A 27,761-nucleotide genomic window follows, 5' to 3' on the forward strand; every position below is an offset into this window, starting at 1 on the left:
TTGAATTGTTTCATCTCAATAAAGGTTTTTGAAAAATAAAAAAAATAAAAGACCGGGGCCTGAGGCGAAGATGCTTCTGACGTTCCACACTTCTAATTGGTCTAGCCACCATTGGAGCTCTAGACTACATTCCCAATCTATGGAATGCAGATCTGAATAAGCCAGCCCTTGATGCAGATGGCGGTTTTTTTTAGGCGCTGAAGGGTTCGATAGTAAGAGGCCCTGGAAAAATTGCTTGGATGGAGGCAGACAACAGACCTACAGTTCTTGCGAGGGATCTGAGAGAAATCCAGGACTTTCAAAGAATTTTCAGATTTGATTTCTGTAACTTTTGATTATGGTAGGTGAAGCGAAGCGGTGGAAGAATTTGAGAGAACCTAGGAAATCGATTTGCTGAGTGGGAATGAGAATAGATTTTTCAGGATTTAAGAGGAAACCCAGGTCTGAAAGGAGCGAATGAGTGAGGTGCAAATGAGACAACCGTGTTTGATTATCCGGATTCATTAGCAGGATATTGTTCAAGTAAATTATTAACCTGACACCTAGAGACTTCAGATAAGTCCCAACTGGTTTCATTATCTTTGTAAAGCACCAAGGTGCCGAAGACTGACTGAAAGGGAAGGAGCAAAATTGATAAGTCATTCCGAGCCATTGAAATTGGAGAAATTTCCTGTGAGAATGTTAAATCGGAATGAGATATGCGTCCTGTAAATCCATTCGAACCACCAAGTCATGTGAACGTAAAGAGTCTCTGAGGTGAATAATGGTTTCCATTTTGAAGTGATGATAAACTACAAGTTGGTTGAACCATTTCCTATTTGACAGGACGCATCTTTTTGTTTTTCTTACGAACCAGAAAGATAAGAACTTAGAAACCCTGATGGATTTTGAGGGGCAATTTGAATCGCTTGTTTCTGTAGAAGGGATTGAATTTCGATTGATATGAGATTTGACATGGTTGAGAAAATGAGAGGAGGAGGAAATGCTGTTTGGAAAGGTGGAGCGTAAAATTTTGTAAGATAACCTTGGATAGTGTTTAGAACCCAAGGATCTGCAGTTTGAATTTGCCATTTTGGAAGGAACAACCTTAAGCGAACCCCTGCAGGAGGATGATTTGAGAGACTCGCCTTGTTGAGAATTATTCCTGAAGTTCTTTTGTCCACGTCCTCTGAAACCTCTACTTCTTTGAGGGTAGAACTGGGGTTTGAATTCTTGGTAATTGGAGTTTGAATTAAATGATCTTCTAGAGCCTTGGTTGTGGTATGAACGGCCGACAAAGCAACTCCTGCCTCTGCCGGCCTGTCCAAAAACCCAGTGGGGAAAAAACTTTCTTTAATGATTGCAGGCCCTTATCAATTGAGGCAAAGGTGGTGATCTATTTACTTAAGTCCTTTACAAAAGAATCACCAAACGGAAGACCATCGGCCTTAATCCCAGGATTAAGGGCAGCCAAGTTTGCCAACTTGGGATCTAGCTTTAAAGGAGACCTTTACGGCATTAATGGATAATCGCCGAGTTGACGTTGCCAAGAAGACAAAAGGCTTGTTGAATCCATAAAGAAATATCGTGTGGATCTAAATCAGTGCCGTCCCACCGAGCAGATTCCACCATATTAAATATGCGTGTAAGAGGCTCTACAACATCCAATAACTTATCCTGACAATTAGACAAGGCCTTAACCCCTTTGGGGGGGTCCTTGCCGAACTTGGAGAAGAAAGTTAACCAAGGTTGATCAATAGCCGGCGTAACTAATATTAGAAGAAAGGGAAGGTCTATGACATTCTGACTTGAGTTTTGAACTGGTGAATTTATCCAAAGGAAGACTAAGTCTAGCGGAGATATAGTCACCAACATGAGAAGCAGGGAACCACTCCGTGGAGTTAGGATGGCGAATAGAAGAAGGGTCAAACATAGGGAAACCCTCTGAATCCAGAAGTGGGGGGGGGGGGGTGGGGTGGGAGCAAAAGAATTCATTTTTGACTTCTTAGTTGGAGGGGAAAAAGAAGGGTCATTGGTACCAAATAAATAAACCATATTGTCTGCGTCACCTTAATCATCATCTGTGTCCAAAATCTGAGAAATCACAAGTTTCTTGGGTACCTCCAGAATTTTTTTATTTAGTTTTGCATTTGCTAACGGAAATAGAAATCCCCTCATTAAGAGGAGGAGGCCTGGTAGGAACTTTGTCTTCAACCTTATGTGAGGAAACCTCACTCAACATTCGTGAAGCATCATTATCTGGGTCATCGTCTTTTGCGATAGAAGGTACTGATTTTCTCTTTCTGCTACTGTGGAAAATGTATTCTTTATCTTTACACTCGCTCAGCCATTTTGTACTCTGTGGAAAAGTATGTCTGTTATCTTGTCATTCGCTCTGTCATTTTGCGCTTCACCCTTTGTTACTGACCTTCTCTCTGTATCACAAACGCTCACGGGCTTCACTCTTGACTTGCCTCATTCCTGCAAGGACATACACACCATGTTCGTGCTCTGGCCTGACCACAAACTGACCGACACATGCTCAACCAGTCGGACAGGGAGTTTCCCAGATGCTTATTGTCTTCATCTTGTGCACTGTGCCCTGCAGGGGCCCAACAACTACCATCTGCGGACTTATCAGATTGACCTCTATCTGTTGTATAAACATGCTTTTCACATATGCCCTGCAGGGGCCCAACAGTGACCATCTGCTAACCTATCAGCTGGACCTATAATTATGGTGTTCATTGTTTTACTGTACACGTCTCCCTTTGTATAATTATGGTGTTCATCGTATACTGTACACAGCCCCCCTTTTACATAATCATGGTGTTCTTTCTTTACTGTACACGCGGGGGTGGGGATGACGGGTATATAAGACGTGGAACCAAATTGCTTGGCAGACTGCCACCTCAGACAGCTATGGATGTCTGTTGTTGATGCTTTCTCTCTCATGACATTGTAATAAATATCCTTTCTCTCCGTTCTCCAGTGTTGGTCTCAGTTTGTTTTTCAGACTCGTGGACTATAGGGTGACCCTGCAACTTTGGCTGGACCCCCAAAAGACCCCCCAAATCCACACTATCCCCGCCGAATGGGTTAAGGTTTTGGACCTCAAAGTTAAAATATAATTTTCCATATTTTTGGGGGGAAAAAAATCATGGAAGCTTCAACGGCATGTTCTACAGAAGAATTAATAAAAATATTTAAATCGTATTTGAATGCCTCTCCTCCTTCATTTTCCATATCAGAACACACAGAGCTATCCATCTCCATAGCAAAAAATATTCAGTCAGGCAAAATAGGCAACTAAATGGTTAATTTAAGAAAAGAGGAAAAAGGCCCCGCCCCTGGGTGTGAGTTAAACGTGGAGACTGGACCCAGGAAGAAAAAACACACCCAGAGAGGCTGGCCGCTAACCGGAGACAGGAAATGCCACTGTATGAGGATATGGAGGAAAAACGAAGCTCCGGTGAGGGAAGACAGCAAAACTAGATATGGATCACTCTGGAGGAGTTAGAAGTGCCGACGACGCCTCAACTGAGGTGAGTAGTTGAGAGGAACAGACCACGCCCGCGGCAGGGAACGAGCATTATTTTTAGGAACAAGGGTACCCCAATATGCGAACCAGGGGTTATACAATGTGGAGAGAGACAATGGTTCTTGATGGCCTAAAAAGGTCCAGGACAGAAAAAGACCCTAGAGAGGGCAATGAGTTTAATAAAGGTATTTAGAACTTAAGTCTTAAAAGAGAGCAATAATTAATATAGAGACAAGGACATGAAGGTCAAAGTATGACAGGTATTTATTATACATAAATAGAATTCATGTGCTCACATATTCAGTGACAATAAGCGTGACGTGAAAAGGTGAGGGTGAACTTAAAAAGGACATCGCATTAACAACAATTGTTGAACCACTTTCTTTTTAGCTTCGTATAAAGGGTTCATGTTGTGAGAGGTCGACGATGTTTCGAACTCAGTTATTCGAGTTCATCTTCAGGACAAGATGTGAGCAGCTCGGGTGCCCATTCGCAGCGCGAAGCAGCACCCGAGCAGTACTCGCTCCACCCCGCCTTGAGGCTTTCATTGATTGCACTGCTACCGGCAATAATTCAATTAATTTCCCGGCGCCTGTACACCATCGCTCCACGGACCAGTGATTCCTGTTCTCTCAGCGCGCTGTTCAAGCCTCCTGCTCCGACAAGGGCCTCATTAATGTGCAATTTATCACAGCCGGCCTGCAATTTGATTTAAAACTCCCTTGAAGTCCACAGATACGGATCATTTACACCGTGGCTACATCCAAAATTCTAGCTGCTCACATCTTGTCCTGAAGATGAACTCGAATAACTGAGTTCGAAACGTCGTCGACCTCTCACAACATGAACCCTTTATACTAAGCTAAAAAGAAAGTGGTTCAACAATTGTTGTTAATGCGATGTCCTTTTTAAGTTCACCCTCACCTTTTCACGTCACGCTAATTGTCACTGAATATGTGAGCACATGAATTCTATTTATGTATAATAAATACCTGTCATACTTTGACCTTCATGTCCCTGTCTCTATATTAATTATTGCTCTCTTTTAAGACTTAAGTTCTAAATACCTTTATTAAACTCATTGCCCTCTCTAGGGTATTTTTCTGTCCTGGACCTTTTTAGGCCATCAAGAACCATTGTCTCTCTCCACAGGGAACGAGCATTAAGCATTAGGAGCAGGAAAAGCATGTAGTTCAGGCTAAAAGGTATAGCGCTATCACAGCAAATCACAATAAACAGAAAACAACAACAATATCACCATAACATTATTAAACTATTAAGCCCATGTACTTATCTTGACTGCGAGCAGCAAGAAAAGAGGGCTGTTCGCAGGCAAGCTAAGCGTTATACATGGGACTGTTTAATGAATGGTTCTTGTTCTGGATTCCATGTTCTCCCATTGGTCAGCTTGTCGCTTGGCCTTTTGGGAGGTGTAGTTTTGTTGTTTATCTTGGCTGCTATTAAATTTAAGCAAGATCAGTAAGCATAATAGGAGCCTCCGGTCTTGACATTAAATTCTCCTACTTAAAGGTGTGTGTCCTATGGGTCCTAAAGGCCCCCTCTGCTGGGTTGAATTTTCCCACTTGCACTATTGCTATGTTCTCCTCATCTTACCACCAGTCCCAGCCCTTAGCAAGGGGCATCAGAGACTGCTCCTTAGACTGCCCTTCAGTTTGCATTGAGCATGCGTGTTGGCTGAAGGGGGAATGTAGTCTCAATGACCAGTCAGTCCTTCGATGCATTCCTGACAAGGCTGACATTGCTTCGTTTGTAATTTTTTTTTGTATCTTGTTCTCTTTTGACCCATCTTGTCTTTCCTTCTGATAACATTATCTTTTTCACTATCCTCCACTCCCTTTCTTGCTTTCTGAAACTCCTGACTCCCCCCTATCCTTACATATTTTATTCCATTTTGCTTTTCCTAGGTCACACCCTAAGTCCTCTTACTCCACCATCTTGATTCTAGTTTCCCACCCCTTTTGTGTTTTCTCTTATCTCTCTTCCTTCATAGCTTGTTCTTCTATCTCTTCCTTTCTCCATCCTCTCCAGTTTTCTCTTTTCACTGTGGCTCTTTGATCTGATTCCTTCTCTGCATGGTTACCAGGCAGTGCCAATGTGTGATAGATGGGTTGATTGACCGCCTGTCTGGCTCCCGTACTGTATAAATAATTCTCCATCATCAGCAGTACTATCCTACTGCTGACACACTTACTTCTGGTTACAGTACTCACATACATGCTTAGTTCAGTCCATGCACTCTCTCCTTTGCGGATTCTATAGTGATTATACTATTCTTGGATTTTGGTGCATTCATGTGGTTTTATCTCTGTTACTTACTCCTGGGTGAATACTTTGTGGAGAGTTTTCCAAAGTCGGTCCTGGAGGCCGGATCCATGCCAGATTTTCACATTCCTCTTAATGGGAATGTGCTAAAAATCTGGCATGGATCCGACCGTCGACCAACTTTTGAGAGCCCTAGTAGATAATATGTACTAACTGATTGCCTGTAGCCAGTGCATTTTCTCCTCTAGCTCACACCCAGCTGTGAAGCGGAACCATTCCCTCTGTTGGTGGATGACAAGACCATCTGTTCATCTAGCTCTCACTCCACGCATAATCGTAGATGCAAGATTGCTGTGACTCAAAGTGTATTAACTAATCATGACGCACCCAAAAGATTCCACTAAGGCTATGCTCCCAAAGCACTCGCTCCTAACCAAAGACTGACAATTAAAGCACGTGCAGTATCCCTTGCTTCTGCAATGAAATTAGCGCAGTGACCGATAAGAGCACTACTCTGGTCATCAAACCTAAGCACATCATCAGAATGTTTCCCATACACCTCACGCTGCAGTTCCGCTCTGTTCCAACTAGGCTGCTCATCCGTTATTGTGCTTTGGCACCTCATTGGTGGAACGAAGCGCTACGTGAATGCAACTACAATACAGTCCACAAAATGAACACTGATTACAGAAATGTTCATGGGGACAGGCCAGATCACTTTTATGGATTGTTCAAATTGGATCATTCATTTGTTATCCAAGGGATCTTACTGGTTTGTTGGATTTAGAGTGATGCAACCAACAGCCATGGTGCTTCATGGTAAATGTTTGTCCACCCAAAATGAAGTATCGCTGACACGCTTTTAAACAGCAAAACCTAGTGTCTTTATCAGCTCTTGTTATTGTAAAGTTCAGTAACGTAACCGATCATTAGCGCCAAGACACTGTTGGTATTCGTGCGCTGTATACATTTTTAACAGAACATCTCATTTGTGCATTGATGGATAACTAGTTGTATGTGATGCTACTGTTAAACGGACCATATGTATGTAAAACAAGGGAACCCAAATAGAATCAGTCAGGGACCTTGGGAACTAACTTATTACAAGAGACAGTGGTCCCTGGGAAAGTCCATGATGCGTATGCAATGATTATAGCCTCATACCCCCTCATTGCAGGTTTAGAACAATACGCGTACTTCATACTAGGAACCGCTAAGATTTTTGAGTACTTTTCTCTGATCCACCCGCTTTGTCCGTACTTTAAACATCCCGCAATTGCTATTTTTTCGACGTATAGGCACTCTGCGTCTTTGACATTTCCTGTTGTGCCTCCGACTCTTCACCGGATGAGCCGCTCTTTAGGCATCCCGCTCCCAACGCGTAATTCACACCAGTTATTGTTGTAATGGCACTCTGAGTGGCGCTGTCTGTTCTTTACATTGCCAATCCTTGACATCACATTATATGTAATTTTCTTTTCTCCCCCCCCCCCACCCCTTTTTTCCCCCTCTTTATTCCTATGTAAAATATATAGTAAAATTACAGGCAATTGTTTACAGGCACTTTGTGATAGTCCTGATGATGATGATCCAATATCCTACCTATAAGGATCGAAACGCCGTCGACACAGTTGTCAACCTTATACACAGTAATTCTTGTATATAATTTTGTGTGAAGGTGACCCTTTCATATTAGTTGTTTTGCCATTTGTGTATTAGCTGATTGAAACAACCGCTAACTGCCTGAGCCTTTTTTACTTTGTTTGTTTGTCCGGTATGTAGGTCCATGGATACAGGCTTGTATCCCACTGTTATTTGGCTTGCATTCTGTGTTCTATTGTACATATTAACAAGCATTGGTATAGCCAATAGGTCTCGCCTTTGGGACCTTATAAGTGTTTAGCCATGCAACAGTTGCATAACTAAATACTTATAAGGTCCCAAAAGCGAGACCTATTGGCTATGCCAACCGGCCCTGCGGCCGCGAAAGTGAAAGTAATCGCGGTCAAGCGCGCGCCCGCGCACATGAACTGTAGCTCTAGGCTGACCTGGTAGCACTTTTTGGAGCCCTCTCAATAAGTCTCGCCAGACCAGCGCATGCGCTGGGTCAGGCGAGACCTAAAAAGTGCCTCTATCCGACTGGATATTGGTGTAAATATAGTACCGATTGAGGCTATATTCATTGCATACGCATCATTAACTTTCCCAGGGACCACTGTCTCTTGTAATAAACTGTTAAAAGGGCTAGCATGTTAGAGAATGGTACTGTAGAAATCATGAGAGTTTTCAAACTTTTGACTAGTGTATATTATTTTTGTTATAACTTTATTGGTCAAAGGATATTGTTGTAATCACCAGGTGACACCAAGTAAGTATAAAAGGCTTGTTTATTCAGGAAGCCTATAACAAGTCACTGCTGTTCAGCTGTGCAGTGACTGGCATAAGAGATATCGTGCATTTTTGAGAGGTGAACGGTTAAGAAAGAGGGAAAAGGTATATTCTGTGACAGGAAGTGTAATTTTTTTTTTTCTTTTTTTTTTTTTAGGAAACACACCTTTACATCTTGCGGTGACATTAGGAAACAAAGGCAAGTAGTTATTTACTTCACTTTACTTATTGAAAGATTTCCTCAGCTTTTATGTAAATAACTTAACATGCTCATGTTTAGTTAAATACTTTTGCTAAAGGCTCCTGCTTTAACTGTAAACTGATACCCACGTATTTCTTTATATATAACATTCGAATTTACAATTGGAGGCAAAAGCTGTGGTGGTGCACTAACTGAACTATAAGTATTTCCAACTAGAAACTGATGAAGTATACTAAAAAGAAATGAAAAGCAATACTGGAAAAACATACCTCTGATTTATGACGTTGGAGAGATAGGTGCTCTGGTTTAGACAAACGAACGAAGGCTTTAAAGACCCAAAGTTGAAACCTGGCCCAGGCCATTGAGCTCCAGTTTTTAGGTCGCGCCTACTAGGCATCAGTGTGCGGTCTGTTGAGGCTTTCCAAGAACATAGGGGGCAAGGAGCCCTTCCATTGCTTACCATGGGTTCGCTCTCTTGTCACTCACTTACATTTGCCTTCTTCCTATTCATGTCCCAGCTGTATATGTCTGTTTCATGGAGCATAGCCACTTTGTCTGACATCTCCGCTTCCAGTGGTTGCTTTTCAAGCACTACTTTTTTCTTCTGTGTCAAGCGGTTTGTTACAGTGTATGTGTTTCTAAGTCATCTCACTTGTGTACGTCTTTCCTCATGCACTCCTACATGTTGCTTTCTTTTGCTTGACTGCTTTGCCAAGTCCCCTCACTCTGGCGCTCGCCTATGTGCTTCTCCCCATTACTTTCACCCAGCCACGCCACCCATGTTGCTTCCCCTGACCTCTGTGTTGCCTTTGCTCCCCCCCTGCTCTCACTTTCCCTTCAGCCCTCCATCATTGCTTTTGCATCCCCTTCCAGATTGCTTCAATGCTCGCCCACACCCTTGCTGCTGTTGCTTCATGGTTACACCCACCCACTTCCATGTTGTCACTCCCTGTCTGCTTAAGAAAAGTTTTTTGCATGTTTCACTTTCTTTTTAGTTACCGATCTATGTCAGATCCTTTACTAAGAAGACAAAAAAATGTATTTTATAAAGGTACGCATGCGTGGAGCAGAGTCTACAAGATGACGCATGCACCTACATCATTTTTAGGTCTCGCCTGGCGAACGCAGCGCGAAGCGCTGCTGTCACCAGCGAGATCTATTGCTGCTGACTTGCCTCGGAAGTGGGACAGGAGATGGGCACGCGCAAGGCTTTTGGCGGATTGGAGCCTGTGTACACGCACGTGAACACGCGCCATGTGCACGTTTCCTGTCACCCTTCTTCATCAATCAATCAAAGCATTTGTATAGCGCGCTAATCACCCGGAGGGTCTCAAGGCGCTTGAGGAGGGGGGGGGGGCCTGCTACTGCTCGAACAGCCAGGTCTTGAGTTGCTTCCTGAAGGCGAGGTGGTCTTGGGTCAGGCGGAGGTGGGTGGGGAGGGAGTTCCACGTCTTGGCGGCCAGGTAGGAGAAGGATCTTCCTCCCATTGTGGCTCTTCGGATGCGGGGGACGGTGGCGAGGGCGTGGCTGGTCGATCGAAGCTGGCGGGTGGGAGTGTAGAAGTTGGGGCAGTCGTTGAGGTATCTTGGGCCTTGGTTGTGGAGAGCTTTGTGTGCGTGGGTGAGGAGTCGGAACGTGATTCTTTTGTTGACGGGGAGCCAGTGCAGGTTTCTTAGGTGTGCGGAGATGTGGCTGTGTCGGGGGATGTCCAGGATGAGTCGTGCTGAGGCGTTCTAAATCCGCTGAAGTCTTTTCTGGAGTTTGGCAGTGGTTCCGGCGTAGAGGGAGTTGCCGTAGTCCAGTCGGCTGGTGACGAGGGCCTGGGTGACAGTCTTCCTGGTTTCGGTGGGGATCCACCGGAAGATCTTCCGTAGCATGCGTAGGATGTTGAAGCATGACGAGGAGACGGCGTTGACTTGTCTGGTCATGGAGAGGGAGGAGTCCAGGATGAAGCCCAGGTTGCGTGCGTGGTCCGTTGGTTTGGGTGCGCTGCCCAGGGCAGGGGGCCACCAGGAGTCGTCCCAGGCGGAGGGCGAAGATCCCAGGATGAGGACTTCCGTCTTATCTGAGTTCAGTTTCAGTCGGCTGTTCCTCATCCACTCGGCTACGTCTTTCATCCCTTCGTGTAGGTTGGTTCTGGCGGTGGCGGGGTCGTTGGTGAGGGAGAGGATCAGCTGGGTGTCGTTGGCGTAGGAGATGATGTTGAGGTTGTGTTGGCGTGCGATGGCCGCAAGGGGGCTCATGTAGATGTTGAACAGCGTGGGGCTGAGTGATGATCCTTGTGGTACGCCGCAGATGACTTCGGTGGCTTCTGATCTGAACGGGGGGAGGCGGACTCTGTGTCCTTCCGGCGAGGAAGGAGACGATCCATTCCAGTGCCTTCTCTTGGATTCCGACGTTGCTGAGGCGTTGCACTAGGGTGCGGTGGCAGACAGTGTCGAACGCCGCGGAGAGGTCCAGGAGGATGAGGGCCGCTGTTTCGCTGTTGTCGAGCAGGGCTCTGATGTCGTCAGTGGCTGCGATGAGGGCGGTCTCGGTACTGTGGTTCGCCTGGAAGCCGGGGTCGAGGGATCCATTCGTCTCGAGGAAGGCGGCCAGCTGCCTGTTGACTGTCTTCTCGATGACTTTGGCAGGAAACGGGAGCAGCGAGATGGGGCGGTAGTTCTTGAGGTCGGTGGGGTCGGCTGATGGTTTCTTTTGGAGGGCGCTGAGTTCGGCATGCTTCCAGCTCTCCGGGAAGGTTGCGGTGTCGAAGGAGGCGTTGATGATGTCCCGGAGATGGGGTGCGATGACGGAGTCGGCCTTGTTGAAGAAGTGATGAGGGCAGGGGTCGGTTGGAGATCCGGAGTGGATGGAGTTCATCGTGCGTATGGTCTCTTCGGTGTTGACCGGGGTCCAAGCGCGGAGGGTGGTGGTGGGGGGCAATGGTGCGGTCGTAGGGTGCGTCGGCTGTGTGCTGAAGCTGTTGTGTATGTCTGCGATCTTGTTGTGGAAGTACGAGGCGAGTGAGTTGCAGAGGTCTTACGATGGGGTGATGTCGTTGTTTCCGGCGCTGGGGTTGGAGAGCTCTTTGACGATGTTGAAGAGTTCCTTGCTGTTGTGGGCGTTGTTGTCCAGTCGTTCCTTGAATGCTGTTTTCTCGGTGGTGTGGATCAGTTGGTGGTGTTTTCGAGTGGCGAGCTTGAGGGTGGTCATGTTGTCTGGTGTCTGGTCTCTGCGCCAGGCTTTCTCAAGGGCTCGGCATTTCTTCTTGGAGCTCTTGAGTTTGTCACCAGCCTCATGTCCCTAAACGCGCGTATGGCGTGCTTTCGCTTTCCCTCCCTCCAGCGTTTCAGCTCAGCTAACGCTCCGCCTTCTCTGTTTTCTCTCCGACCGGCCCTGCAGCGCTGGTCCCGGTAGAATGATGGCCAAGATGCGCGTGCTGTGGCTCCTCTGGGCCCTGTGGGTCCCCGGCTGGGCAGGCATGTACTCCCGGGAAGACCTGCTGGTCATCTTGGACTCTGACGCAGCCCGCTCCCAATTGCTGAACTATGGCTATCGCGCAGCGGTAAAAATACGAGAATCAAATCAGAGAGGTACGATGGACCCGCGCCACCCGTACCTTGGTACCCACACGCTGCGGTAATTACCTGGCACTCGAACTGCAGTGCTCGCGCCCCTCGCGCCATTTCAATGTGTACATTTAAACAGGTGTGAGCCTTATGCGCGCTCCGCCATACTACATGCCGTGCTAATAGCACCTCGCAAACGGGAGGGTTGGTGCTCGGGGCGCCCTATACTGCCTTCGTCATTCAAGCGCAATTCCTTTTTAGGCGCAGGGAGCTAGGCGATTTGCCCAGAATCATCGGATGTTTGAGGGTTGGTGCAGAGACTCGAACTGGGTTGCCCAGCTCCAAAGTCCCACGCTCTAGGCATTCTGCTGTGTTGCTCTACACAACGCGTGCAGTGTGCCTTGCACCCTTTGGCCGCCGCGCTATCACCCCCCCCCCCCCCCCCTAGGGACAGGATGAAGGATCTGTGATCCCGTCCACTGGGAAACCCAGTCTGGCTGAAGAGGAAAGCGAGGAGAGAGAACTCACGGGCAGTCTTGCCCGAGTTTAATCCAAAGTGGGCCAGCCACCCCCATCGCTGGCAGCTAAACACATCGGCATGAGCCCCCGGTCCTAGTGCCTGGTAGGCAAACCACTAACGCAAGCGCAAATCAAAGCAACGACTAACATTTCGCAGTCGCTGGGCCGGCATGTACTCCTGGGAAGACCCGCTGGTCATCTTGGACTCCGACTCGGCCTGCTCTCACCTGCTGAACACCACCAGCGCCTGCTTCGCCGAGTTCTACGGGTCTTGCGCCAACAAACGCACATGCACCAGCCGCCCCCAGCCAGTGCACGCATACTCGTCTCCCTCAACGCGCGCATTGCATGCTTTCGCTTTCCCTCCCTCCCGACGTTTCAGCCCACGCTCAGGTTCTCCCGCCCGCTGTGGCCCCCTCTCTTCCTCCCTCGCAGCTCTCTCTCCTCCTCTCCCTGCCTCCTCTTCGACCCCCCTCTTGTCTTCCTCCCTGCCATTTGAGTCACCTTCCTCCCCCCCCTTTGACTACCTTGTGCCTCTTCCCCGCGTAGCCCCGCACTGCTCGGTGACCCTCGGCAGAGAGCAGCCCTCGCACGGCCACAAGGATGGACATACGGCCCTGCTGCTCAAGATGCTCCTGCTGGCGATCCTTACTGGCCAGCTGCGGCTGCGCAGGAAGGTGGGTGCCCCCGGCCTGACAGCCTCCCCACCCCCTTCTGGCATGTGTTTTGTGATGGTATTGTGTATCTTTATTTTCAGTGCGGTCCGCCTTGGCCACGCTTATCTTTTAATATTGTCAGAGCTAGTTGTAAATTGCATTAACTGTCCTCTTGACTCTTTGTAAATGTGGTACTATGGCGGCGGTGCCTGCCCATTGATCGCCCACCTTGCGCCATGGCATGGCAATTAGCAGCATGACCGGACTGAGAAATCCTAAGGGGGAGTCCCGCCCCATACAGCCCATCTGAAGCTACGTGCCTGCGTTTACATTTAATGAAAACAATAATTTTCGGTCGATTTTACCAGTGCCAGCCTCTAAATGGGCCAAGCCCATAATGTGATCATTTTGGCCGCCTTTGTGTGTAAATTCCCTTCTAGCGAGTGTGCGGCGTTGTGTATTTCTTTGAAAGTGCATGGGCATGGATGTCTGTGCCACTCGGTCTGTCTGGGTGTGCGTGCGTGAGGCGTTTCTGATTTAAGATCTAAGAATCCGCCTCGGGCACCACACAACCCCTCCCTTAACGCCTTTCACAGCGCAGCAGTAAATGGAACAAAAATTCCCTGGAAACCTACACGCGTCCCCGGGCGATTCAGGATGGGTCAGTACCGCCAGCATTCAGCAGGGCCCAGCCCTAGACTTGTTTACGGCTGTCAACCTATAAAAGACATTCACACAGGACGAAAGTCTTCAAAGCAGCCGAACTTTGCAGCGTCGCCGTGGGTACACGTGTCGCCACTCTGGCAATCTTTCTTAAGTGAAGTGTCTGGTAAGGGGTGACGCAGTAGGGTGGCTTTCGTTGTTTTAATAATTTATTCATCGTTTTGTTGCACTCAGTTTGTGAGTAGGAGCCTCGGTACCTGTATCTGGGATAAGGCTAAAACTAGATGGGCCCGAGTCAGCAAATTAACTGAGAGAGCCAAGCCAGAGACGAGTCAAGGGCAGCTCCGGCCCAAGAGCTGTGCATGAGCCGAGTCCGTGAAAATATTTGCCATGTACAACGTGCAAAAAACGTCATCTAAAAAAATTCCAAAGTCTCTTCCGCACTCAAAAAATGTATTTAACACATTTTTTTTAACAGATCATAAAAGCGCATTGAGGAGTACTTATTGAAAGTGATAGTTTTTAAATATGAATTTAGAAAATGTCTTCACCAGCAATAAATCGATGACAATGCCCTTAGGCTACATTTAGGGTGTATATGACAACTGACTTGCCTATTGATTAACTATGTTCCTATTGTAGGTGGTGCAGAATTGTGGTCTATTAAATAAAACAGGTTTTTGTGCAGCTTACACCCTACCCTGGACGTACATATCTGTCAGTGCTCTCAGATGTGATAATGAAGAAGAAGCATTTGCAATGCAATAGGTCTCGCATTTACGCAAGTTTGAGCAATTGACATTGTAAATGACAATGCCTTTTATTTGTTTTGGTTTTTAAAACATAAATAAAAGGCAATGTCATTTGCAATGCCGATAGCATAAACTTGCGTAAATGCGAGACCTATTGCATTGCAAATGCTTGTTTTTAATGTATTAACTTCAGCCACGATGTGCAGTACCACGGATGTTGTGCGACGTGGCTTAAACAATTGCCATGACTTTGCCAATGCTTGTTTCCTATTGTGTCCAGTTGTAAAGTGATTGGTCAAAAGATGTGGTAGTCTGTCCAAACAAGCATTGGTAAAACCATTAGTTAGGTTATTTGGAAATTTTGCAATTGAATCTTCATTGATTATGTATTTGTGTGTGATTGGTTGAATGGGTGATTGAAAGCGTTGATGACTTAGTGATTGAAAGGATGGATGTTTAATAGAGGTGCAGTGATGAATGATTGAATAAGTGAGTGCATGTATGGATGTCTGAATGAATGAATGAATGAATCAGTGAATTGATGCACCAGTCTTCGAGGTGGAGGCAAGTCATAATGTTATTAAAATGCTAAGAATCACAAGTGTTATGGCAGTGGAAGTAATACCTCATGGCTGAGAACCAGCATTCAGCTTTGCCCAAACTATATAAATAATTATCACTAATGTGCCAGAGCAAACATTGCACAGAAGTGGTCTGCCTCGTGCTATGGGTGCAAACAGTGTGTTGATAATTACTGCCATCATGCCATGGGCATTCTGCTTCTGGTGAGAACAATGCTGGCAATGTTCTGTCAAGAATTACCATAATTATGCCAAGAATTACTACAAAACTGGTGATGGTAGGCTGTACTGCAGTTCTGTTAGGTTGTAGTACAGTCTAGGAGAGACAGTGCAGTGATTGAATGTGGTGGTTAACCCTTTGTACTTTTAGGTTTTGTGGTAGTATATGCCAAACCTGGTTTCGGGTTGGCTGAGTGCTTATATGGGTGAGATTTGTGCCTAGAATGTTTTGTGACATTATTTAACTGTAATGGTTGTGCTGAGGTGGTGTTTAGTAGTGTGCAGTTATTGGTCAGTGGCATGAGAGGGGCCTGTGTGGTGAGAATATTGTGGTTGTGGAATGAATTAATATTGAGGGGAGGCAGTAGTGTGTTTGCTAAGGTGTGTTAGTGACAGTTAGCAGTTATAGACTGTTATGTCAGCGTAATCATGGGGACAGTGATGCAGTAGTGTTGTGTGTGAGGGTGCTTGTTAGTAGTTGCTGTTGGGAAGTATTTTTTTAGGGATGGACTATGGTAGTGCAGTGGTGGGGTGATTTGTGTGGTGTCTAGGGGAGGCAGTACGGGGGAGCAGTACACTAGATATGAGGTGATCAGATGGTGATAATGGACTGGTAGTATTGGCTCGAACTGTAGCAGCAATGAATGAAATCAAAGTCTGACGTAAATGATTGAGTGTGATTAAAAAGTGTCTTTGTTTAGTGTAGTTTGGTTTTTGAAATAGTCCATCATTCATTCCAGTGGAAGCACTCCCTAGGGACTGAATTATGTACCAAAAACCCAGTACTAGATGTGAGAGTTGTTTACTTCTCGAACACAACAAGAACAAATGAGTTTGACTGGAAAAAGGCTCAGGTAGACAGCTGTGTGGTCAAATAAAAATTGAATTACAGAATTACATCCTGCCCTTGCATCATAAGCAATTACTTTCAACCCTTCCTACAATTCCTCTCAAAACACCACAAGTAACATGCTGGTGGGCAGTGGCGTAGCTCTGCTAATGCATATTACTGCACCTTCAAGATAATGCATTAGAGATGCTCAACAGGTTACTTGTGTGTGGTGAATTGCAAACAGCCTAATATTTTCCTTTATGTCCATCTAATGGTTGCTGTTTTGTTTGTGTACGGAAGGAAGGCTGATTAATTGAGATTTTGTCTGGATAGATTTCTTATTCCTATTTCACTTTCAGTATGTACAAGAGGAAAACCCCTCAAAGTTTTAAACCTTTTCTTTTACAGAGTGTGCCCATTTACTTTTGGCGCACAATGCTCCTGTCAAGGTGAAAAATGCTCAGGGTTGGAGTCCGCTCGCTGAAGCAATCAGCTTCGGAGATCGACAAATGAGTAAGACTCACAAACTTAATGTAAATTTGTTTTAATATTGTAAACATAAGGATGTTTAAATGGAATTGGTGATTAAAAATTATATTTTCGCATATTCGCAAACAAAAACAGACCACCTTTTCTTTTTGACTTTAGTGATCAAGTGTCATTCTGATTTTAGTGAAGTAGTTTTATTCATCAGTGTTTTGATTTCCCACCCTTCGTTGATATCATCAGTCAGTAATTGAGTGTACCCCAAGCACCACAAGTCACACATTACCGGCATGCTGGGCAGTTTAGTGGGACCAGCCTAGCATCCCAGGATGGTATAAGCAACCAAAGTGAAACCAGAAGCTCTTGGTGGAAATAACTTGCCATGTAACCCTGGATGATCCCGTACCATTCACCAACAACTACCTCCAGAATGTACACCATATCTAATCATCCTGAAGGACGTTCCCAGGTTACCAACGCATAGTACTGAGGATCACATGGCCCTGAGAAATAAAAACATTTTTGGGCAGAAGAAAACTTCAGGCTGTTTGCAGCTTTTAGCACATGAAGGTGTCTGTCAGAAGGACCACTTGGTTGGGCATTCAACCTAAAGATTCCCCAGAGGACTGCATGATGATTATTTTCAGGAACCCCCAAATTGTTGAGCTGTTGCTTTGGCGCCTTTGTAGGAGTACTTTAGCCTAGAGCAAAATCAAAGCTCTCCCATTGGCATATGTCTACAAGCCCAGGAGATCTATTATGGGGGTGGAACCTGTGGCAGGCATACCTGCTAATCCTGTGAAGTTAATATTTAATATTACAACCGTGAACATCTTTGATGCCCTCTCATTCTTGGATGGCCAAGACTGATGGTTCTCAGATCCTGCGGGTAACCTACCTGGAAAGTCTGGTCTACACGAGACACAGCTCGGCGGTCTGCTTAATTCTCTATTTTAAAAAACATTTCTTTATTCTTTTCATTAAGTAAGCAGCATCCACTTACAGGCTTATACCGAAAATGCAAAGTTATATCATAGATATTACAATTCAATTGACCTTTGTTTCAGGTTTCGAATAGCATATTTCACAGCTTGCAAGAGTGTATAAAGAACATTGGTTCAATATTCCCAACCCCCCCCCCCCCTTTCATTACCCCTCCCTAATACCAGCTTCCTGTTTGCCAATTCCTTTGATGTGTACCTTAGGTGTGCCCTTGGTTGTTACTAACTCGCAGTTCCTGACTACGTATGCCATTTATTTCTCGGTATTCCCTCATGTGCATCTTGGGGTGAGGGTGGGGTTTGCTCTACTACTTCTTGGATCATCATCCCCCATGCCTGCAACACTTCCATTAACTTCTCGTCCTGTCTAGTTTTTCTCATGTGGTCCTCTTCAGCCATTGCCCATTCCTTCAGATCTATCTTCCATTCATCTGTAAGTGGGCCCTGCGTTGTCAACCAGTGTATAGCTATACGCCTCTTGGCTATCGTAAGTCCCAGAATCCGAAATAGTCTGCTAGTCTTTAATTTTGGATTTCTAGGTATCAGTCCCAGGAGACAAGTCCATATTTCCAGGGCTATCTTCCAACCCGTCACCCGATTAAGTATTTCCATTATTTCAGTCCAATATGTTTGTATTTATGGGCAGTGGCACACCATATGTACAAAGTAGGCCTATGTATGCTGACATCGGGGGCATCGCAGGTCACTTGTTGCATTTATGGTGTGTAGTCACCTAGGTGAGGGTGTGGTCGCCTAGAAGAGGTATGTCATGTGAATGATATTATATTGTAGTTGTTTAAACCTGGCACATACCAATACTCTATGGACCTCTCAATGTATTTTTTTTCTATTCTGCCTGCGTTAGCGGTCGATCACTGGCCTCTTGCCACCTCCTGAATCTTAAGGGGCTTGCCCCTTTTTTCCTCCCTCAACGTCCTATATAGGTGTTACAAACCTCCGCCCGCTATTATGATCATAGTGATCAATGTTTGTGAGTGTTCTGGGGCTTCCGGAATTGTCTGCCATAGCTGTCGGGCTGTGGCTGCCATATTCGCATACTGTAGAAATTGCTCATCTCCCAGGTCAAATGTATCTACCGCATCCTGGTAAGTTATGAACCTTTTTTGGGGGTATAAATCTGATAGCATCAGACATCCCCCATTCTTCCACTTCTCAATCGTCCTTGTCCGTTCTTCCTGAGCAAACTGTGGTATGATCCAGATGTCAGCGGCTGGTGCATAGGGTCCCCTCTTAATAGGTTTTACTGTCCTATTCTGGCCATTAATCTTATTAAAGGGGGTCATGCTCCTTGTAATCTCCTTCCTTTCAGCTGCTGCTTACCATAGGTGCCTGTGAGTAGGGTCCTTTCCCAGGAGAGGTCCGTATCTAGCCATGATATGGCGTGTTGTGGTTGTGATGCCAGATAATATAGAGGTCTGGGATTTCCAACCCTCCCCTATCCCATTGACGTTTCATTACCTCTAGTTCTACCCTGCAGCATTTCCCATTCCACAACAGCTGTGCTAAGAGAACATCAAGTTCTTTGAATACGTTGTGCGGAATCTCGTAGAAAGACCCCTGCATAACATAAAGGCACCTAGGCGGTACCACCATTATCAGTGCTACCTTCCCCATCAAAGATAATTTCACTGTGTTCCAGAAGTTTACACTCCCTTGCAAACACTTGACTATCCTTCCCATGTTTTATTCATAAAAACTATCTTTCTCTCTAGTTACGTGTATTCCTAGATATCGGACTGTTTTTAGTTCCCAGGGGAGCTCCAACCACGGGAGCTGGGACACTTCCTCTCTCTTGACCTTCCCTATCAGATATAGCTGTGATTTGGATTTATTAATGCGCAGGCCTGAGTCTTCTGCAAATTTTTCTAGGGCCTTGAGTAAAATTGAGGTGGAATGTTCTGGGTGGCTCAGGTACGCTATTGCGTCGTCTGCATATAATGACACTATATGTTCAGTTTGTCCAGTCGTTATGCCATGCCCTTTTAGTACTTTTCTCAGATGGCAAGCTAAAGGTTCCATTGCTAAAGAAAATATTAATGGTAAGAGGCGGCAACCTTTCCGCGTCCCTCTGTGTAGCCTTATACTGTCAGACACATCATTTCGTCCGGATCCTTGCTGTTGGCTTTGTATACAGTAATTTGACTCTTTTAATGAAAGAGGGCCTAAGCCCATTCTGTGGAGTACTTGCTATATATATTCCCCTTTAACCGAATCGAACGCTTGTTCGATGTCTCAGAAGGCCAGTGTGTTCCCCGCTGTGTCCCCTTCTAGTGTCTGCATTACATGTGCAAGTCGACGGATGTTCCTCAGAGTATTTCTGCGGGGTTTAAACCCGGACTGATCGTCGTGTACCAGTTGAGGGAGATATGATAGTAGTTTGCTCGCTAGCATGTGACTTATAAGTTTTAAATCTACGTTTAACAGGGATAGAGGTCGATATGAATTCGGCAGTGTCGGGTCTTTTCCCGGTTTAGGAATTACTACTATTAACGATTCGCGCATTGAGCTCAGTATTTCTCCTCTCTCTTTTGCCTCTATAAGTACTTCTTTCAATCTATCTGCCACCATCCCCGGATATTCTTAATAAAATTCGGGCTTAAGGCCGTCCATGCCCGGTGACTTAGCTTTTTTCAAGTGCATTATCGCATTTTTAATTTCTGTCACAGTTATTGGTGCCCCAGGACTTCTCGAACTTCGGGATCCAGGCTAGGCATTTCTATTCTCTCCAGGTATGTTTCTATGTTCTGGGTGTGTGAGGGGTTCCAGGGCGCTGTGTATATTTTATTTAGATGCGGTGCACATGCCTTATTAATTTCGTGTTGTGTGTAGACCAACTGATTTTGGTCGCCCCGCATTGCCATTATTGGTTGGGGTTGTCTCCATATTAATGATGCTTGCCAGTAATCGACCCGATTTATCGTCCTCTGTGTACCAGCATCTTCTACTTTTATATCTGTTGTACTTGTCTAGTCTATCCCACAGTTTCCTGACCTTCTTTCTCTGTTGAAATCCATTTTTGGGGTCCCTCTACATCTGTGGGGAGTGCTGCTTCTAATGTGGCTAGGTATTTTTCCTGGCCCTGTAGGTCATGCTCTTATACTTTCTTAACTCCTGCCTCTGTTAAAATGCATACTCCTCTGATTACCACTTTCATTGCATCACATTCTGCTGCCCTGTTGCTCGCTGTATTCCAGTTTGTATCGAAATATCCTTTCAGTTCAGTTCCTACTGTTGCGTTATAAACCGGATCCATGAGCGCCTCAGTATTTATCCTCCACAGTGCTATTTTGGATCACGGCCTACCTAGTGTGTATTCTATTAGTAATGGGGAATTATCTACTACTCTAGTCACGGCCACTGTATAAAAAAAATAGTCTAGTCCGCTATATGTGTTTGTCGCCGGGGTGTGGCAAGAATAAGCTGTTTGGTGGGGGTTACAGTGCCAAAACAACAATTGATGGACAGAATGCAGAACAATGTCATACATTCGCCCCAGTACAGAGATCTGGGCCTAAATCCATCGTATTTTTGCTCACCATGCCATTCCAGTTTGAACCCAGCCATATAAAAATCAGTCTTGATCCTGTGCCTCATGGGAACAGTCCAGCCCGAACTGTCAAGCCAGGTCCTCCCTGGACTGGAAACAAGCATCCTAGGACCGGTTTCGGGGATTCACCCCTCTTCAGCCAAGATAGCTTGATTCCAGTGGCATGGAGAGCACGGGACTCGCGTCTGAGCATACCCGTCCCACTCGGGGTGACAAATGCAAAAACAGCAATTAATGGACAGAATGCAGAACAATGTCAAACATTCACCCCAGTACAGAGATCTGGGCCTAAATCCATCGTTTTTTTGCTCTCCATTCCGGTTTGAACCCAGCCATATGCAAACAGTTACAGTGCCGCCAGATATGCATGAGGTTATATAATTTATTTGCATCTGGTGCATAGCCTCTCTCGCCTTTAGTTTAGCCTCTAGCTTCGGAGGGAGCCTGTCTATCGTTCCATCAAAAGCACAATTGTAGTCCCCTACAACAATAAATTGCATGTCAGGTGTGAGGTGTGTCTGAGTGACCCCAGAAAGTCTCCCTCATCACTATTAGGGGCATAATATATTGATCAATCACATATTTTGGCCATCTAGTGTTCCTTCCACCATTACGTATCTCCCATTTGGATCTAGGCTAGTCCTTAACTTTTTGAAGGAGACACCCGGTGCCACCCAAATCGGTGTCCCGCTGGCATACCCCGAATATGACGTTGTAAATATCTGACCTCTCCTGCGTCGTCATACATATTTGAGGCTATCTCCCCAGAAGTGGGTTTCCTGCATAAATACTATTGCGACCCCGTATCTCTTTAAATAGGCTACTATAGGGGTACGTTTAACAAAATGATTGAGCCCTCGGACATTCCATGTTATAAACTTATGGTTTTGTCTCTCACCCTTCATGTCGCTAAAACGTCCAGGGACTTCTCATTAGTTTCTAATGGGGGCTCCATTGTAGTGTCATGTGCATCAGCGACCCCACTTGATCTTCTACTTTGCTTGACATAGCATGTTTTTGGACCGCCGGTGTTTAACTTGACATCATAACTGTAACGTCCCCAACTCCCCTCTCCCCCCCAACCGCAGACAGTAGTACCACATTCCCATAGCTCAACCGTAGGTGTAAGGACCAGGCCTCTACCCCAAATCGTCCCCCCACACCCTCCCTATTAACTTCTCTTCAACGTTTCAATACAAAGATTTATCTATTCCGAGTAAACAGTCTCAACTTAGCGACCAGTCTGCCCATCCCCTCACTACCCCGCTGGACCTTTACTGGCTTAGCAAGACCGTGCAGCAGCTGGAAGGTCCTCAAAGTTCAAGTGGTGGAACCATGCTATATAAGTGTGAACAAAGCTAGGTCCCTTCTCCCTTAGTTCTTAAGTTGTTCTGTTCTTCGACCTCCCCCCCCCCCCCCCAAACGATGTATTAGCAATTCATCCATTTTCCATCTTATTTTGTTCCCCTCTCAATTTATCTACTTACAAGTTCAGTGTGTACACTCCCAGATTCGTGCTGGCCGCATCTGCCACTTCAATTCGCCTTGGAGGGCTTCCCCACCCTATCCCAGGGTACATTCAGACTGTGATTGGCTCTCTTGCACAAGACGGTGGGGAATACTGGTTCTGAAGTGGTATCGTTGCTGATTCATTCCTTAATGTACCATCTGCTCCAACCAGGATGCGTCCCATATGCAGCATTTCTTGTAGTGTGGGTCTTCACTGTTCTTGATCTTGTCGCTGGCCTTGCTGCTGTCTGTTCCATTTCCTCTATCCTGGCCATCGCTCCGGTCTTGTCCGGCCAGACCTATTGAGTCCATCCAATCTGTCACATCTTAAGGTGTTTCATAGAAATGGGCCCTGCCCCCATATTGCACCTGGAGTCTCGCTGGAAATATCAGGCTATATTTAATATTATGATCTTAGTTGTCGCTTGACGCATCAATCTGTTTCTAAGGTCCTGTACTTTTCTGGTGTAATCAGAGTAGATTTGGATGTTGCGATTTTCGTATTTGGGCGAGCCATTTGCACGGATATGCTGCACTAATATGCTGCAATATTATGTCTCTGTCCCTAAACAGACGCGCTATCAGGGCTCTAGGCGGTAAACCTGGGCTCTGCAGAGGTCCGGGGTTCCGATGGGCTCTTTCTATAGCAAAAAATGTGGAGAGTCTAATCTTGTTAAAGGCCGTTCCAATCAAGTTTTTCAAAAATAAATCTGCTACCGGCTCTTCTGTTTTTACCGGAAAGCCTAAACATCTTAAGTTGTTCCTCCTTGATTGCCCTTCGGTGCCTTCCACTCTGTCTTCCATACAATTTGACTGCTCTTGGAACGAGGTATGGAGCCTCTGAACTTCTTCCCGCAGTGTCACCACTTTTCCTCCTTGTTCATAACTCTTTCTGCCACTTTACACAGATGTAGGTGTAGGTGGTTCATGTCTATCTCCATAGTATCCTTTTTTGTCTCTAGCGCCACCCAGGAGTCTCTATTGGCTTGTAAGATATCCGCCTTGTCCTGTGCCATAGCTTCTTGGTTGTTCGCACTTTCTGGGTCTCTCCTGGGCTGTTCAGTTGATGCTGGGCCCAACAATGTGTATTGCACTATTTTGTCCTCCCCTTGCCGGCTTTTCTTTTACCATTATCTGTCCGTGCGTTAATCACTTTATTTATTTCTTGTTAGGCGCTTCTTCTCCATTGGCGAGGGTCCTGTGGGGAGCAGGGGGGGTGGTAGGGTGGTAGGGAGGGAAAGCCATTCCAGTTGTGTCCGTTAAAGTGATCATCTCTTTTGCCCGGTCGTTCAAGTTAATCACTGTCCACCGCTGTTCAGGTCTTTTTGTAACGTTCAGTCCTCTTCCAACTGAGGCCCCCCCACCTGTCTCGATGGCGGCCCCAGTATCTTGTCTCATTGCCCCCTTTTCTTATTGCCTTTCTGTAGGAAGCTGGCTCTGTATATACTATACCAAAGTGAGGTATAGTGTGCACGGAGTCCAGTGGAACCCCAAAGGTAGGCAGAGGTAAAGTTAGATAGCACCTCACTCTCTATTTGTGGTAGTGTGGTCGAGCAGTAAGGCAGTATCAGTGGACAGTGTTATGCATTTGTTGTACAAACTCCACACTATGAAACTTTTCACAGAAAAACAGTCCATGTTATCCTGTGGAGGAAAATGGTGTTATCATTTTTAAGGTAAATATTTGGTAGTGGGAGTTGAGGTTCTGGGGTTAGACTCAGAGGTCCCCCAGGGCCAAGGACGCACTCCTGTTACACCCTCAGTAGCACTAGGGCGGCTGGGTGCAGAGTGCTGAGGCCCAATGTAATCCAATGGGGGATAGGGGTCCTCTGGTTGGTGACTGCTGACTAGCTGGCCACTTGGTTGTCGGAGCACAGCTCCTGGACTTTAGCTCAGGGCAAATGGGGAAATAAAGTAGCACCAAAGGTGCACCCTCAGCGGCACTAGGACGGCCGAGTGTAGGGTGCTGTTTAGACGTCGGGCACCCTGTTTTCAATGGGGTACATCTGGTTTGCAAAGGCAATGCAGGCTCAGGAACGAAGGTCTTCTGGGTGCGACCACCACTTCGAGAGGTAAGTTGAGAAGTTAGGAGTTGGTTAGGCACTGTCAGTTTGGCACACAAGGCTGTGGGGCGTCTGGTGCAGGGTTGCCTTTTAGGGGTCGGATCTTCTTACCAGCTGGCAGCCGGCTGCGCGCGCGCACGCTCGCGTGAACGCAAGCGCTAGGCCAGCCAGCTGCTCTTTGAAAACTCATCTACTAAATGTCTCTCCGAGCAGCGCCTGCGCGCTGACTCAGCAAGACCTAAAAAGGTGCACAAGGCTCATGGTACCTGCGGTAAAGACTGTGGTGCTTGACAGAAGCAACCTGAAAAATACACCGAGTGGACCTAAACATAAGTCTGCCCATTCTAACGTACGAACGCAAACGAATGCAGAATGCATCTTACCTGTTAGGCAACAGCAGTTTGGTTCTAGGTACACGTAAACCGAAGTTCGGAAGTATGGAAGACGCTGAATACTACTCTTGCCTCTAACTAACGGACGATAACCACGCCGAGTCAAAGGCCGATCACATGCCTCTCATGGATCCTGGAAACAATACACTTGGTTTATCTATACAAGTGCGGCGGCTTAGGGTAAAGTAAATGGCAGAAACAAATGGCCCCGTGTATAACTTATGCATGTTATACTCCTCGAAAAACAACATTGCGAATTGTGTGCCATGTCGACTCTTGACTTTGTTCTGCACTGCGTGTGTGTGTGTGCGTGCGTGTCTCTGTGTCTCTCAATGGTGGCACAATAAGTGCGGCAGCCCTTTGAGGCCTTCTCTGGTCACAGTGCCCTGGGTACCTGTGGTACCATTTACCAGGGGCTGACCTGTGGGCAGAGATGCCAATTGGGTTTAGGCTTCATTGCAGTTTTAGGGAAAGAACAGAGGCCCTGGGCACCTGATTAGGAGGAGCCTAGGACACACTTGGTCAAAGCACATCCGCCATTCAGCAAAAAGTGGGAGCAACCATGCAGAAAGAGGGCACTTTCTCACACTCTGTTTATGGGGCCTTTGTCTGTTGTCTCCAGGTGGGCCATAGTAGGAGTGCTGATTGCCTGTTGCACCTTTCTTCCCTATAGCTTTGCTGAGTCCCAATCCTATTCAGCACCCTTTATGTCCTGTAGAGCGTGGTCACTATCTTCTGCGCGCCACTTGGCCCAGCTATCTACTTTTGCCTGGTTTTGGTTGCAGGAGCTATATTTTTTAGGCCCTGTAGGTCGTATTTGGTATGCTTTCTAGTGGTGCCTTATTAGTTTATGGCGTATCTTCTATTGTCTTGTGCCTTTCTTTTGCGCTGTATCTTGCTCGTTTTGCGCTGTATCTTGCTCGTTTTTGTTCGACTTCTATGGGAGTTCTTCCCACCTCAGTCGCCTATGCTCTGATCTTGGTGTCCCCAAGCTCCGCCCGACTCTCTCTTCACCTGTTGGGAGGTCCAGTGGTGCCTCCCTTCCCACCAGCAGATTCCGCTTGTGACCGTGCAGGCCGCGCTGTTGTGCGGGTCCTGGAGTTCTGATTGAGACTAGGGCCTCTCTTCCACAGGCCTGCTTACTCTTATGCCACTCGCGTCCCGATCCTTTGTCACGTCTTTTCTGGCCTTCCTCCCTTAGTTTCTGCAACTTCTCTGGTGCCGCTTTTTCTCCGCCGCTAGCAGATGCCGTGCATATTGGGGGCACTTTTCTTCGGCACCCCAATTCTCCTTGGGTCTTCCGCCGCGGCGTCTATCGGTCTGGAAGGCCAGCTCTTTTTTCCAGGTTCTCTCGGTTGCTCAGGATGATGCTTCCCTGTGCCATCGATCACCAGCCTCGCCACGGACTCGCGGGGGGGAGGATGTGTGTCAGGCTTTGCCGGGGTGCGGGATTCATGGCGGGGGCTTAGTTGCTGGTACCTGCCGTGGCACAATCAATCTTACTTGCCCAGTCTGTCTTCTGCACCGGCCGTCTTCTGCACTCTGGTCAGGCACCGCCATTACTGGGTCAGGCACGCCACTCTGTTCATTGTTCGCGGTGAGCGCTTTCTTCGGTAATACACGATGGAGGGCTGCCGTTTTTTCGTTCGGTCTAGGGATGTTGCGAGTCACTTTCGGTCGACACTAGCATTGGTTCTGCCAGGATTAATGTACAGTTGTGATGTTAAGGGTTGGAGCTCCGAGCGAATGCGACTATCTCGGCCATCTTGTCAGGCCACACCCCCCAGAAAATTCTCTTTTACCCAGAGATTTCTAATTGTCTGTCAGGCAACCACCATAGATAATTCATCTGTGATGCTTTGTTTCCTCAGTGCTCTCTGATCATGGGGAGTTTTGAAGCCTTTGACCTTTCCTAGCTCATGATACAAGTCAAGCTCCCATTCCCCTGTCCCGCATGAAAACCTACTTTGGATTCCTCCTGTTCAGCCTTCTCTTTTTTTTTTCTTCTTGAATCCTGCAATATTGGGTTGCGAGTGTAATTCTTTCTACATAGGTTGTACCCATTTCAGCTGTCAGGTCAATATATTTTGGGGTTACTGGATTTTTGTATCTGTGTTATCAATTTATGATGTTTCTTTTCACTTTAAGGTATCTTAGAACTTGAGACCACAGCCTGCCCTAGTATTTTCTCAGAGAATTGGTGGGCTTTAACATGGAATTGGGATGGTTCTGAAAACAGTTGAAGTGATGTGCTAATGAGTTCCAAACTTTTGACAGTGGTGAAGAATGGTTAGCTCCCTTGACTCCCCAGCTCTTAACCCCTTCCATGCTCATGACGGAACGGTTCCGTCATGAGCATCGGTTGAGCTGTGCTCATGACGGAACCGTTCCGTCATGGCCCCGCCCGCGCTCGAACCCTTCAGCACCGCGGGGGAATCCGCGCAGCGCTGAAGGGGTTAATCTTTGATACTGGTTGACATCTGCAAACTGTCACAGCCACATGTGCTGTTAAAATTGTGTTCTTTTCAGACACTTTCTTCAGCCTATGTTACCATGGGACTGGTCTGACCATATGT

At 46.5% G+C, this 27,761-nt stretch overlaps 1 protein-coding gene across 1 annotated transcript in view; it reads left to right on the forward strand.

Annotated features, from left to right (window-relative positions):
- ANKRD13C (ankyrin repeat domain 13C) overlaps window positions 1–27,761 on the forward strand; it is a 388,883-nt gene that overhangs the window by 55,371 nt on the left and 305,751 nt on the right. Inside the window, exons 2-3 of the mRNA XM_085602287.1 lie at window positions 8,349–8,390; window positions 16,575–16,679. Of these exons, the coding sequence (XP_085458413.1) occupies window positions 8,349–8,390; window positions 16,575–16,679 (147 nt within the window). The remainder of the gene's footprint in view (window positions 1–8,348; window positions 8,391–16,574; window positions 16,680–27,761) is intronic.

This window comes from Triturus cristatus, chromosome 4_2 (assembly GCF_964204655.1).
Source record: "Triturus cristatus chromosome 4_2, aTriCri1.1, whole genome shotgun sequence".
NCBI lineage: Eukaryota > Metazoa > Chordata > Amphibia > Caudata > Salamandridae > Triturus > Triturus cristatus.